Below are 15,983 nucleotides of genomic sequence, written 5' to 3'. Positions count from 1 at the left end.
TTGCATGGTTACATGGTACTCCCATTGATGGGGATAAGAGAAAATCTATATGGAACTATTGTCACATGCAATTTATGGGAGGTGGGTCCAGTAGACTTAAACAACATCTGACTGGAGGATCTAAAGATGTTGTAGGTTGTCATATGGTCCCTACTGAAGTAGCCAGGGAGATTGTGATAGTTTGAGGGGAAGAAAGAAGAGGAAGGCTGACAAGCAAAGGATAAGAGAACAACTTGAGGATACAGTGAGGAGTTCGATGAGAGGAGGAAGACAATACAATGATGATGATGATGATGATGATGATAGGAGGAAGACAATACAATGATGATGATGATGATGATGATGATGATGATGATGATGATGATGATGACATTGCAGTACCTGATGACATACAAACAGCAGAGGAGGCTAGGGATTTTAGGCGGACTATTTCAAGGAGTAGAGTAAGTTTTCAAGATGATCAGCAGAGACAAAGAGTAGGGGGTAGTGGAGGAGCTGGCAGTTCTGGAGGTCCTAGAACTTTGAATCCTTTTAAAAGATCACAAATTGTAAGGGCAGCCCCGACACCTCTACCAGTACCAGTACCACCAACATCTAATCCTAAATTGCATAAGAAGAAAGGAAGCAGTCAACCCAGAATCAAAGGAGCATGGAAGGGGATGAAGGGATTGGTTAAAGAATCAATAGCTAAGTGGATGCTATACCATACCATCCCAGCAAACACTGCACAAGGCCCCCATTATGATACCATGATAGATACCATTGCAGAGGCTGACCCAGGATTCAAGGGCCCTACCCCATATGAGGTAATGAATGTTTATCTACCTCAACAAAAGAGTGAGATTGATGAGTACATTAGTGAGATGAGGAATATGTGGGAGACATATGGGGTGACTATAATGGCAGATGGATGGACTGGGCCTACAAGAAAGTCCATCATCAATTTCATGGTTTATTGTGATGGGAGGACAGCGTTCCTCAAATCTGTGGATGCATCCAAAGAGATAAAGGATGCAAAATATATTTATAGATTGTTAAAGGAAGTAGTGGAAAAAGATGTGGGTATTGAGAATGTTGTCCAGATTGTAACGGACAATGGAAGTAACTTCAAGCTGGCCGGTGAGAAGATGATGAACAATAGTAAGTACCGGCTCTTCTGGACTCCTTGTGCAACCCATTGCATTGACTTAATGCTAAAAGATATGGGAAAGTTAAAGTTGGTGAAGACTGTGGTTGAAAGTGCAAGACAAGTCACCAACTTTGTATATAACTACTCCTATGCACTCAATCTATTGAAGGAAAAATGTGGGGGTGACTTGGTTAGGCCTGGCATCACAAGATTTGCCACCAACTACATTGCCCTCAAAAGCATTGAGACAAAGAAGGCCGGGCTGAGAAGCATGTTTGCTTCTGAGGAGTGGTTTGAATGGAAGGGTTCCAAGACTGCAAATGGGAGGGAAGCACGAGCAACGATGTCATCTGAGGACTTCTGGACCAAACTAAGCAAAGTGGTGAAAGTTTTGGAGCCAGTAGTTAAAATTCTACATGTTGCTGACTCCGCTCTGAAGGGCCCAACCATGCCAATCCTATATGCTGCAATAGACTTGATGAAAGATAGTGTCTATAGTGTGGCTCCTCGCAGTAGCAAACACTTCTTAGATATCATAAATGCTCGCTGGGAGAATCAACTTATGCATCCACTGCATAAGGCTGGTGAGTAAATTTGTTTTATGTTTACTAATTCATAGTATTATTATTTACTAATTACCTATGCATTTGACAATACCTCTATTCTATATGTCATATTTCAGCATACTACTTGAACCCTAAGTATCAATATAACAATAGGCTTGGGTTGGAAACTCAACTTATTGATGCTGTGAAACAAGTAGTGAAAAAGTTGGAGCCAGATGGTGCACTACAAGCAATTTGCAACAATGAGGTGAGTTCATTTGGAAACTCAACTTATTGATGCTTTCAAATAAGTAGTGAAGAAGTACTTACTAATTTTCCACATGGGTGTAGATCAAGGTATTTAGGGATGCATTGGGAAGTTTTGGAACCGAGGACTGCGATCTGAGGCGAGCACGTGGTGATCTTGGTAATTCTTTTAAGTTTTAAATTACATATGCATTGAAATTTGAAAGTTGAAAGTTGAAACAACATTTGACACATGTCTTTTTTGTTGTAAACTTGTAATGCAGCTGAATGGTGGATGTTGTATGGGGAATAGGCTGAAAACTTAAGAAGAATACCAATTAAAGTCCTTGCCCAAACATGTTCTGCATCTGGTTGTGAGAGGAATTGGAGTACCTTTGCACTCATCCACTCCAAGAGGCGCAACAGATTGGGGTCTCAATGTTTATCTGACATGGTGTATGTGCACTACAACTTGAGGCTGAAACTGCAACACATACGCATGGGACATGAGGGACAAAGGGGCACCATTGATCTAGCTGACATCTTTCAAGTTGACTCAGACGATGAGGACCCTATTGTGGATTGGGTGAGGGATAGAGGAGAGCCAGTGTTGGATGAGGAGGGAGGTAGGCCCGACCCCATGATAGCTTCCGAGATTGGTGCCGATGTGGACGAGTATATGGTCGACGAGGGTCGATACATGCGAGGAAGCCTCACCATACCATTCCAGCCCACCTGGTGGCAATGTTGGATGATGAAGACTGGTCTAAGTCCTCAAATGATGATGATGGTGATGCTGGTGGTGGTGATGGTGATGCTGGTGGTGGTAATGCTGGTGGTGGTGATGTTGGTGGTGGTGATGCTGGTGAAGAATTTGACAGCATGCGAGAGCGTTATGTGGTAGGCCAGGAGGCCCAGGATACGGCACCTGTAGAGCCACTCCGATTCACTGGAGAGACAGTTTGATCATGCCACACAAGATACGGACCACGGAGCATGTGCCCCCGCACCCCCACCCTCAAGAGGCCCCCTACATACATACAACAGGAAGCGTAGGGGTCGACAAACACAGTTGCAACCTGATCACATGGACATTGATAACCTATCTAGCTCTGTTGGTGGTTTGAGTATGGGTGATAGGGAGGGAGGACCGACTGGACATTGGCGTGCCCCATCTATTGACGCACATACTACTCCATTGGCATCGGATTATGGTGCATCAAAACCTTACGGTGGATATGGATATGGATCATCATCATATGGGCAGTTTAGTGGGGTAGGGGCTATGACTACCAGTCCCAGTCCCAGGGACATACTGGATCATATTTTGTAGATAACATCTCTGCATACCCTAGCGGACCTAGCTACCAACCTCACCAGCCATACATACAACCAATGCCATCGCCTCTTCTGCGCCGGCGCCAACATCATATCACGGTGGATCATCTTCTTCACGGATCGGATCGATTGGTAACCCTAGTTTATATCCTAGGATAGGTTACCTACGATGCGTTGATGATTCCATTTACGTGACACTTGTGGATGACTACACTCGTTTCTTCTCCGATTCTATACCGTGGTCCACATATGTCCTTCAAATAGAGAGCAATGGACGTCGACTCCAGCGAGGCATGAGTGGGATTGATCCAGGGAGGCACAGCAACTACTATTAGCAGTTTAGCACTTGTAATTTGTAACTTAAGTTGTGATTTCATTAATCTATGAACTTGTGAGTTGTGACTTGCGAGTTGCGAGTCTTGTGACTTACTAACTTTGACACTTAGTGTATTGCCTTTAAGGCTTTAAGCGAGTTATTGAATATTATGGAGTTTATGAGAATCATGGTACTCATCAATATGTATTGGCTTTAACTTGATATGTGATTAAGTTAAATACTATTATTAAATATTAACCGCCTAATCTATGTGTATTTAACTATTTATACATTAGGGTCGGCGACCGTATGTCAATCAAGGGTGCAAGCCCAAAACACCAATTTGAATTCACATTTTTACAATTTTATGGTTTAAATGTGTTTATTAAGCTTAAATAAGGTTGTCCATGAAGTTTCAGGCCTAGATATGGCCAAATACCCCCCGAGATGGACCCTCGAAATATTGCAGAAAAAATGCAATATTTCGGTCATATTTCGCGATATTTCGAGTATCTCGGATATCTCGATAGGCCCAAGATACCGAGATATCGCGAAATATTAAACCTTGATTATAGCATGGTTACAATATAGGTGTGTGGTTTGGTTGTGTGACGTGATGTGTGATATGCCTGTATCGTTGAGATGTGCTGACATGTGCTTATTTGAGTTGTGTTTATGTGTGTGCCATATGTTATAGGCGATAATTGAAATTTGGAGACGAATATTTTTTTGTATAATGTATATTGGGATGCTGATTTTTACTTGGAGATTTCACTTGTGTTTTATGTGTGCGCCTTATGTTATAGGAGATAATTGAAAGTTGGAGATGAATATTTTTCTATAATGTATATTGTGATGCTGATCAATACTTGGAGATTTTGCCTATGTTTTCTTTTCACATGTGTGTTTTATTTGGAGAGCATGACTTTTAAAGGTGAAATAGAAGGAGATTTGGGGGGTAAATAGACTGTACTGGACCAACACCAGAGAGGTTGTTTATTCCGTGGAGCCGCGGAAACATACCCACTGTACAAATATGAGATGTCGGTGAGATATGATATTAATTGGAGATTGGTCGTGTTCCTCTCTCGTGTTATGGGTGGTGGCAGCCTGTTTCCCTCAGTGCCGGCTAAAGAATGATAAAAATGAGATGATTTTGTTTTTAAAAAAAAAAGTATTGCTTTATTGAAAGCGTTAATTTTGAAAAACTTAAAAAATTTGTTCTAACTATTGATTTTGTCTGATGGTTGTTCTATGTTGTACTTTTACTATATTCTGTCTTACTCGGCTGTTTAGCTCACCCCTTTTTTACATCATGGAGGTTTGAGACGGGGGTATGCTTTTGGTGGAGAGTTCGAGGGTGACTCAAAGACTTATTTTCATTACTCACTATTTTATTTCATTAGATGGATGTAATAGAGTGCTGTTTTAGAGGTAGACTTTGATGGAATGGAATTTTAAGATTTTTAGTTTGGACAAACTTTAGACTGCCACCAGGAGGAGTTTTTATGGGATTTAAGGCTATTATTGTTTGAACATTTTGTGTTTGAGATTTGAATTTCATGATTTGTTTTGAATGATTCCATATGATTTTATCAATCGTTTGATCAACGCCCGTGAGGGCTGTACCTTTACCTGTATCTGGGTTTGGGTCGTTACATAAACACTAGAACTCCCAACAGCAAAGAAGAACAAGTCCTATAGAAGTAAGAGGGAAGAAAAAAGAAGAAGAGATAGGAGAGAGAATCTAGGGTTTCTTGCTTAAATCCACTATACCTACCATTCTTGAGATTGCTTCATTGAAAGCTAAAGACAGGAAGTTGAGCATTTGGGTAAACCAAGAGGGTTTTCGCAAAAATGGGAGAAAAAGGGGGTCTCACAAGAAAATGTCTACTTGAAGATATAAGTTCCTACTATCAAAGAGTTAGTCGAAGATTCCAATGGCCATTAAAGCAGTAGTTGGGTGACTTAGAGTTTCTTAGAGTACCAAGAATCGAAACAGAGAAAGGGTTACTTTGTAACTTGTTTCATTTGTATTCTTGTACTCCTAATGTTGAGACCTAGGTTGATGCATTGTTGAATACCTAGAGTAGCTTGTTCTTGCATTGTAGGGTAATCATTTATAAGTCCATTATTGTTTATCGCAAGGTTCGAAAACTTGCGAGATCTCGCCGAGTTTCTCGGTTTTTCAAAATATCGAGTCGAGATCACATACGCATTCTAAAAGTGCATTTTCTCGGCGAGATCTCTCCGAGATCTCCGAGTTTCTCTCCGAGATCTCCGAGTTTCTCGGTTTGACATAGGAAAATGCCCATCTAGGTCCTTTACATGAGTGCCAGATCTCGAGATCTTGCTGAAAATTCTTGGTATACAGACACCTATCTATGCCAGGAACCAAGACAGACACTTATTTATGCCTAATATCATTTAAGTAAATGCTTTTGTATTTGTATTTCATTTACTTAAATCTAAAAATTCCATAAATCTTATTATGGTCAAACATTGCTAAAAACCAAAAGTGCGGTAAAATATTCATTTGTTTTGATGTCCAAAAATTAATTCCATTCGAGAGATTTTGTGACATTACGCACACGAATTAAGTTTGACCGTACATAACTCTTTCAATATAAATCAGATTTTAGCAATCTTGGACTTGTTGGAAAGCTTTCAAAACAAAGCTTTCCAACAAGTCCAAGATTGCTAAAATCTGATTTATATTGAAAGAGTTATGTACCGGTCAAACTTAATTCGGTGTGCACGAATGCTGTCAAAATCTAGTTGCGTTAGAAAGTTTGAAAATTGCACCTACTGCCGAAAATCCAGTTTTTGTTCTTGAACTGGGGGGTTGACTTTTTTTTCTTTTGGAATTTGATTTTTTAACTATTTTTATTGGATTCAAATAGGGGGGTATTTGCTTATTTATGAATAATATCTTAAGTAAATGCAATATCATTTACTTAAATGATATTATGCATAAATAAGTGTGTTTGTCCTGTGTCTGACCTGGTTTCTAGCATAAGTGTCTGTCCTGCTTTCCTACTAACTGAAACTCCTATTTGGACTTAGTTTTTGCAAAATCTGATAGTGTCATTGTGTTTAAATGGCCTAAAATAGGCTGAATACCAAGATTCAGACCCAAACTAGGTCTAAAACCCACCGAGATGAGGCTTTGAGTCGAGAAAAAAAAAAGTGCAACAACTCGGCGAGATCTCGCCGAGATCTCGACTCGACTCGGTTTTTCAAGGGTCCGAGTTGGCACCGAGACCCGAGTTTTCGAACCTTGGTTTATCGTACTGTGGTGTTAGAGGGTGCCAGACACAGAGGTTGAAGCTCCCTAGTAGTTGAAGCTACCTCTAGTAAGGCATTGCAGTGCCCTCCTAGTTGATAATGGGTAAATCAGGGGTAGAAGCTCCTTGTCAGTTGTAGTTGACCAAAAGAGTAGTGTATTGAGCATCTACAAAGCCATTTGAGGCATTGCTTCATGGAAGTAGGCATGTGCCGAACCACGTAAATATCTTGCGTTGCGGGTGTGCTCTATGGTGACCGTGTGTTGTTTATCTTCTATCTGCATTTACTTTTCTGAGGTGGATGTACGTGTATATATATTATCGTGCCACCTTGTAGGAGGTGGTCACTGGCTTGGTAACCCAGTGATTAGGAGCTGTGGCTGTATGCTTACAGGATGGTTTGTGTTTGAATGTGAATGAATATTGAGGGTAAACGACTAAGTGACAAAGCAACATAGTCCAGTGTGTGCTAGAGCAGAACTGTTAAGTCAGCTAAGTAACAAAAGGGAAAAGATTTTAAATCATTGATTCACTCCCCCTCTCCCTCCCCCTCCCCCTCCAAGTGACCACCATTGTTCAACAGTAGGATCACCAAGAGGTAAAACCGTAAAAGATAGTTAAAGTCAACCATGATTTGCCAGAATAGAGATATATTCAATTATTTATTATTGACTTTTGCTATAAGCCAGCTTGCTTATGTACAGATCCTTACAGTTTGATGCCATGCTGAGATATGTGTATATTCTTTTCTTTTAAAGGTTCTATTAATAAATTCCTCTTTGCTTAGCCTAACCCTCACCCCCACCCCTCCACACCCCAACCCAAAATAAATAAATAAATAAAATTCTGACTGCTTAATGCCATCCCAAACATAGAGCAGCATCCCATACTCAATTACGCACCTGGATGAGATTATACATAATCCATTTTCAACTCTTCCCTGACCTCTATAGTCTATTCAAAGGAAAGCCGAGCAAAAACCACACAACCACCCCAACTCCCCCCCCCCCCACACAAAAAAAAGCACCCAAAACTGAACAAATAAATAAATAACCAAAAGATGGAAACCATATTCCAATGCATTTATTCTCTAAGGTAGGAAGATGCAGATAAGCATATACAAAGAGAAGTTGACTCAAATGAAAAGGTACATCATACTTACAAGTTTCAGTGGCCGAGGATACTGGCATGCCCCAGGAGAACCATAATTAACAGCCAAAATGTTCACTCCTTCCTGTTTTAAAAAATAAGAACAAAAGAATTTAAAAGTAGAAGAGGAAATTGTAAGAGAATTATTTACAGCGACTAGTTCAGGTTTAACTATAAAGTGCCCATTCATCATAAAACTGACCATATAGAAACCAGTCCAGGCTTACAAAAGTTACCTTGCTTTTTTTCGGGGGGGGGGGGGTTGGAAGGGGGATGAGTGAGCAGATGGGAGGGTACTCGCCTTGCTGATTAAATTGACAGGTTAAGCACCATAAAGAGTTACCTTGCTCACTCAGACATCAGAGGAATAAGATTTGTATTTCAGATATAAGGTTCCATAAGAGTTCCTAAACATTGGCTATGATACCAAAAATCTTAATGACAAATCATGCTATAGCCGTCTATGGAGTGTGAAGATAAAAGACTATAAAGTATAAACATAGAAAATTTGTCCATGGTAAAATCCATAAACTGTTCCTAGCATGAACTGGGCTTCATGCCCAAGCAATAGACCCCGCACCTGCCAAATGAACCCCACATCCATCAAAGCCATCAACCCATAAATGTAAAACCGGGACAACACCCCGTTAAATGCCGACAATTGAAGTAGGGTCACAAATGCCCACTAATGGACCCAAAATTGGTTGTGTATGGGCTATCAATGGCCCATTGGGCTTCTCTTTCGACTTAAGGTAAGCGGACCCCTACACCTTAAGGAGATAGTACATGTAAAAGACTATAAAAGGCACTCTCCCATTCAAAAATGGAGATTTTGTAACCTATACAAGCTCTTGTCCACACTTCACAACCCCAGGGATTTTGATTTTAGTTAGTCCCTTATTTCCCACTACAAGCATCCATGGATATTGAAGGCTGAAACTCATTAAGTGTACCACAAAACAGGTGTGACAGCTGAAATTTGGCCCAAGGTTGGCCTCACTTCATCACAGTGAAAGGCTAGCCTGTTGAGGGCTGACACTCAATGAGGAGTGTACAACTTCAAGTCTCATCTTGGAAACTTAAGCAATACCACTGAATGTCACTAAGTTTGCCTGTCAATACAGTTAAAAGCCTAAGTTATGTAAGTCGATGGAGGAAGAACCAGCAGCAATAGCCAGTCATGAACCTCATCCGGCAAGTCCATCCTTGGCCCCCATATGGGCCAGCAATGGACTATCAAGGCCAGCATAAAAGTTCTTGTGGCTGGAGTCTTAGGCCCAACTAATGGGCAAGATTTCGGCCCATTAAGAGACCCCATTAAGTGATTTCGGTGGGAGTCTTTTAATCGTTTCTATTTTCTAGTTTCGTTTCTACTTTTTAGGTAACTACAAGACAGATTTTATTTTGTAACTAGTTTCTATTTTTATGTAGCTAAGAGTGTGGAACCATATTAGGATAGTTTTTAATTTATTGGAATGCAATTTGCAGTGGATTCAATCACCATGCAAGAGGTGCATTTTGGAAGTTATTAATAAAAGCAGGCTGTACAGCCCCATGATTTGAGTATCGAAAGAAAAAAAAAAAAAAAAAAAAAAAAGGCTTGTTGCTGTGTGAGTGGGTGTGTCAATTGGTCGGTTCAGTCCAGTTTTGGTCAGGCTGAACCAGTTCCGGGTTGGTAATAGGCGAAACTGAAACCAAACCTTAAGCCAAAAGTCGGTTTTGATCGGTTTCGGTGCGGTTTGGATCGGTTCAACTTAATGGGCTCTTATTGTGCCATTATCAGGCGCTACTGTTTTGGTTTTTCATATACATACATTAAAAGATACTGAAAATTTGGTTTAAAAGTCAGTTTCGATCAGTTGCTGTTTGGTTTGGATCGGTTTGACTTAATGGGCTCTTATTGTGCCATTATCAAGCGCGCTACCATTTTGGTTTGTCATATATATATATATATATGCATTAAAAAATGCTGAAAATATGGTTATTGACTTTTTCGCTTTTCGTCACTTTTTTTTTTTAATCGATTTCAGCCGGTCCAGTTCAGTTTCTAGTGGTTTCATAAAACCCCCAAACCAGAACCAGACTGATAAGGGTTCGAGCTGGAAATTGACACCCCTATGTGAGACAGTCATGGTGATAGACAATTGATTAGTTAGAAACTGACCAAGGCCGAGGTGAGACGCCTTAGTCATATGACTGATATCCCCCCCCCTTGTTCCTTCCCTTTCTCTTCGATCCTTTCTTCTTAGTTTCTATTCTGATAATTCTTAAATAAAGCCCCAACAGAGAGTTACCAAGCCTTCAATATACCTTCCTGTTGCTGCTGTTTATTTGCTCAAGTACTTCATTGATCCATCCACAGCAGCTAAGTTTGAAGACTTATCCAACCTGCAGTTCCCTGTTTGGGAAGTTTTCAGGCTGCAACTTAAATAGCAGGTAATCAACCATCTAACCATTAGATTATTGTGTTACTTTGGGAGTTCCAAGAGGTGGACAGATGCTTCCTTCAACCTGACTTAGAACCTGAACTGTTATGTGGATTAAGGAGTTCTTGGTGATTACAAATTTTGTCATATACTTTCTATGAGCTGCTGTTGAACTGGAGAATCCAGCCATTGGATTGAGGGAAATTTTTGGAGTTGTTTACTGCCCATTCTTCTCGGCATCCGTCTGGAACTTTACACAATTCTGTTCATTGGATTAGGGTTTACTGGTGATTGTTAATTTGTACCTTGGTTTCTAATTCTGAGCTCTGTTCTGACTTCTGAGATATTTGACACTGGTTTTGGCTGATATATGTTGCATCGTTGATGGCCGTGTATGGATTGGTGACTATGCTACTGTTTTCATGTCATTTTACCATGTGGAAGATGAGATGTGGTTTTGCTACTAAATTTGGAAACTAGTTTCTATTTCAATCTTTGGCAGTAAGTTGAAATCTAACCATTGGATCGTTATACTGTTTTGGAGCATTGAATTAATACTAGTAGCTTATATGTGAAATGATTTTGGAGTTAATCAGAGTTCTAGATTGGGAGTTAATAGTGTTGTTAGCTTGCTGATTTTAGGTCCTTCAATTCTGCATGTGGGTTGGAATCTGAAACCTTCTTAGGGATACCTTGATTCCACCAATTTGGTATAAGAGCTATGGCAGAGGGCAGTGCAAAGACCCTGAACTAGACCCATGATCCTTTAAATCAAATATTGGAGATGATGCAACAAATGTTCATAGAAAGCAACTTTCTAACAGGCTGACTGCTATAGAGCAACGGATGTGTAACCATATCCCTACGCAAGGTAGCATTGTATATCTAGGGGTACGAGGGGGCAGCAAACTCCTTCTACAGCCAACAACACTCAAAGATTTATGGGTAGAGGGCCACAGAGATTTCACGCACCTCAACCTATCTTTGAGGATTATATGAGGTCATATTTCGAAGTTAGCAACAGTGGGCATTATAGACATTTTGATGATTCTCAGATCCACTGGAGCTGTAAGAATACAGAGGAAACTTTGATCCAAAAATTTTCTATGATGGGTTGAATGCTCAAGATGACTATTTGGAGTGGTATGAGTTGACAAAACCAAGGAAAAGGATGTTAGCGAATGCAAAACCTTATCGGGCCAGCAAAGAAGTGGTGGAATAATCAAGAAACAAGGTTACACATTTGAGGTACAGTACCCACTACTTGGAATGAAAAGAAAGAAGAACTAAAAGGCAAGTGCCTTCCACAAACTTGTTGAGATAATGAATATTTATGCAACTTTTTGGTGATTCCTTCTTATAGCTTAAAGGTGAAAATGCTTATTATAATTGTTATATCTAAACTTTACTCTTTAGTTTCATAGTGAAAGGTTATGTTTGCAATGGTTCTTGGATGGTCAAGCTTCAATCAATGAGCTTGGCCTTCCATATGTGGCAGCAAGTGGCAAGTTTCAAGTCCATATTAGGATGTTATAACCTGTGGTCCTGTCCTATTGCGGGATACCTTAGGTTCTAGGGTTTGTCCTGCATCACATTGCACACAACCTCGGCTCATGCTGGGCTCGTTGTTACCTATCATCCCCAAGCACAGTGACTATGGGTGGGTTTGAATTAGGGCCCAACATCTTTGTGGTTACCCCTTTAGTGGCTCACTGCCTGTCCCTGTGTACCAGCACCAATACATGAGGAAGAATTTGTTAACCAACAACTCCTCACTTCTGACCCCAGGTTGTGGAATGATGTCCCAATGGAAGCAAGTAGAGGAGCTTCTTCTGCCAATCACAGCCCTTGCCTCAAGTGTTGTGCCTATGGACGGTTGGGATTCTACCGTAGATCGAGTTCTGGATGAGGTGCAGGTCTGATCCTCAAACTCCCAGTCTATCTCAATTCCGTAACAAACCCTAGTATTTTATAGGCAAGCCACCTGGCTGAAACCCCAAGATGCTGCTCCTATCTTCCTACATGCTTTGACTGTAGAACACCTTGCTCTTTGAGACATATGCTTTCCACCCTGTCACATAATGGAAATGATGCAGTACCATGGATCCACTCTCAAATGGTACCAAAAACTGTTTCAAGGTGTTTATTTGCTAGGGTGAATTCTCAAGTTCCAAGGACATCAAAAGGAAAAGAATTAAAGAACAAAAACTTGGGTCATTCATTAAAGAGCAAGAGGTTGGCGCTCAAATGCAATGACAAAGGTATTAAAGGTAAAGTAAGGTATAAGTCCAAATTTTCTTTCACCAAAATAGGATCATCGTTGCATAAATGTGCCTAAATAATTAGTAAGGTTGGTGTTGGGATTTCACCCAACCACACCTAATATTAAATTCTTTAATTTACCATCCGGCAGCGTAACTTTGGTTGTGTATGTTTTGTTCATATCTTGCAACCCCTCACGTTGATAAATTGTCTCCCCGAGCGGTTAAGTGCATATTTCTTGGTTACTCTAGAACTTAGAAAGGCTACAAGTGTTATGATCCTACTTTTCAGCAACAATTTATCAATGTTGATGTGACCTTTTCTGAGAATACATATACTATTCTCCTTCGGCATCTATACATACATCTATTATTGATACTAGTTGTGCTCCTCCTATTCCTGTTCTTGTGCCAATTAAGGATTCTCTTGTTACTACATCACTTCCTCCACCACAGATAAATCAGTGGCGTAAGAAGACAATGCCTTCCATTTCGACATCTATCCCTACTCAACCCGACATACAGTCTGATCCTGGTACTGAGGTTTCTACTGACTTACCAGTTGCTCTTTGGAAAGGTATTCATTTTTGCACTCAAAAATTCATGACTGCATATCCAATAGAAAATTATGTGTGTCCATATTTCATCTTCCATCTCCATTCTATAATCTTGCTTTTTTTCGTTGTCTACTAACTCTATTCCAAAAAATCATCATGAAGTTTTATCTCATCCTGGGTGGAAAGTGGCTATGGAAACGGAAATGGAAGCTTTATTATCTCGACAAACATGTACTCTAGAGGATTTGCCTCCAGGCTCCAGGTAAAGATCTAGTATGGACCTTGGTGCAACGGTAAGGTTGCACCATTGTGACCAAGTGGTCACAGGTTCAAGTCTGGAAACAGTCTCTCTACGAAAGCAGGGGTAAGTCTGCGTACATTATGACCCTCCCCACTGGGTACGCCCTTTTTTTTTAAGATCTAGTGCGATGTCATTGGGTGTATACCATCAAGTACAATCCAGATGGCTCCATTGAACACCTTAATGCCCGATTAGTAACAAAGGGGTATACTCAGACATAAGGTGTTTATTACTTTTTAAACCTGTAATATCTCGGTTTTGGCCATGTCCAAACCGACCTCGAAACCAAGATGTCTCAATTCCGTAACAAACCCTAGTATTTTATAGGCAAGCCACCTGGCTGAAACCCCAAGATGCTGCTCCTATCTTCCTACATGCTTTGACTGTACAACACCTTGCTCTTTGACATATGCTTTCCACCCTGTCACATAATGGAAATGATGCAGTACCATGGATCCACTCTCAAATGTACCATGGATGCACTCTCAAATGGTACCAAAAACTGTTTCAAGGTGTTTATTTGCTAGGGTGAATTCTCAAGTTCCAAGGACATCAAAAGGAAAAGAATTAAAGAACAAAAACTTGGGTCATTCATTAAAGAGCAAGAGGTTGGCGCTCAAATGCAATGACAAAGGTATTAAAGGTAAAGTAAGGTATAAGTCCAAATTTTCTTTCACCAAAATAGGATCATCGTTGCATAAATGTGCCTAAATAATTAGTAAGGTTGGTGTTGGGATTTCACCCAACCACACCTAATATTAAATTCTTTAATTTACCATCCGGCCGCGTAACTTTGGTTGTGTATGTTTTGTTCATATCTTGCAACCCTTCACGTTGATAAATTGTCTCCCCGAGCGGTTAAGTGCATATTTCTTGGTTACTCTAGAACTTAGAAAGGCTACAAGTGTTATGATCCTACTTCTCAGCAACAATTTATCAATGTTGATGTGACCTTTTTTGAGAATACATCATATTATTCTCCTTCTGCATCTATACATACATCTATTATTGATACTAGTTGTGCTCCTCCTATTCCTGTTCTTGTGCCAATTAAGGATTCTCTTGTTACTACATCACTTCCTCCACCACAGATAAATCAGCGGCGTAAGAAGACAATGCCTTCCATGTCGACATCTATCCCTACTCAACCCGACATACAGTCTGATCCTGGTACTGAGGTTTCTACTGACTTACCAGTTGCTCTTTGGAAAGGTATTCATTTTTGCACTCAAAAATTCATGACTGCATATCCAATAGAAAATTATGTGTCCATATTTCATCTTCCATCTCCATTCTATAATCTTGCTTTTTTTCGTTGTCTACTAATTCTATTCCAAAAAATCATCATGAAGTTTTATCTCATCCTGGGTGGAAAGTGGCTATGGAAACGGAAATGGAAGCTTTATTATCTCGACAAACATGTACTCTAGAGGATTTGCCTCCAGGCTCCAGGTAAAGATCTAGTATGGACCTTGGTGCAACGGTAAGGTTGCTCCATTGTGACCAAGTGATCACAGGTTCGAGTCTGGAAACAGTCTCTCTACGAAAGCAGGGGTGAGGCTGCGTACATTATGACCCTCCCCACTGGGTACGCCCTTTTTTTTTAAGATCTAGTGCGATGTCATTGGGTGTATACCATCAAGTACAATCCAGGTGGCTCCATTGAACACCTTAATGCCCGATTAGTAACAAAGGGGTATACTTAGACATAAGGTGTTTATTACTTTTTAAACCTGTAATATCTCGGTTTTGGCCATGTCCAAACCGACCTCGAAACCAAGATATTGATCCTTGGTTCAAACAAGGCTGGTCCTTCCCCATCGAAAGAGAAGGACACAAAGGAACTTCAAAGTGTGAACTAGTGCTTCGACAAGGGGTTTACTTCTTCTAGACTTCCCATCAACTTTCTCTCTGAGCCTTTCAATTTCTAGAAGGAGAGACATGGTCAGAAAACACAGACAAAACTTCAAAAGCTGTCACATTTTTATGTAGAATTTGGCATCCGTAAAGTGAGCTTCGAACTCAATGAATGTTGATCCTGCAACAACCATCTTTCAGACTCCATCTTAGCTATACTTGAAACATTGATGTCATAAAAACCAATAGCATATAGCCTGCCAAAAGTCGGTTGACAGAAACTTTAGAATAAACACAAAATTCAAACCACAAACTACAAATTTCGTGTTGATGTCCAAAATGGGAAGTACAGTCTAGCTTTACAAGCTCTATGATAGAACACCTTCTAATTAATGATGCCAAAGTTGATGACTAAGATGACAGTCAAAAGATGCTTTTTCTCAACTTCAGATGTAGTAGAGTAGATCTCTATCTTCACACTGACTTATTGAAAAGAGAAAATCCTCCATGAAGAGAGGTCCGGAAAGGTGTAATCCTCTCTCATACATGTGTGGGGATGCTTGTAGTGAGA

At 40.3% G+C, this 15,983-nt stretch overlaps 1 protein-coding gene across 1 annotated transcript in view; it reads right to left on the bottom strand.

Annotated features, from left to right (window-relative positions):
- The window catches only part of LOC122654108 (ER membrane protein complex subunit 10), a 52,309-nt gene that overhangs the window by 16,486 nt on the left and 19,840 nt on the right, over window positions 1-15,983 (bottom strand). The window contains exon 5 of the mRNA XM_043848087.1: window positions 8,024-8,095. Within this exon, the coding sequence (XP_043704022.1) occupies window positions 8,024-8,095 (72 nt within the window). The remainder of the gene's footprint in view (window positions 1-8,023; window positions 8,096-15,983) is intronic.

This window comes from Telopea speciosissima, chromosome 3, assembly GCF_018873765.1.
Source record: "Telopea speciosissima isolate NSW1024214 ecotype Mountain lineage chromosome 3, Tspe_v1, whole genome shotgun sequence".
Lineage (NCBI taxonomy): Eukaryota > Viridiplantae > Streptophyta > Magnoliopsida > Proteales > Proteaceae > Telopea > Telopea speciosissima.
The sequence above is the reverse complement of the archived record's forward strand: the minus strand, read 5'-3'. Positions and strand labels throughout refer to the sequence as shown.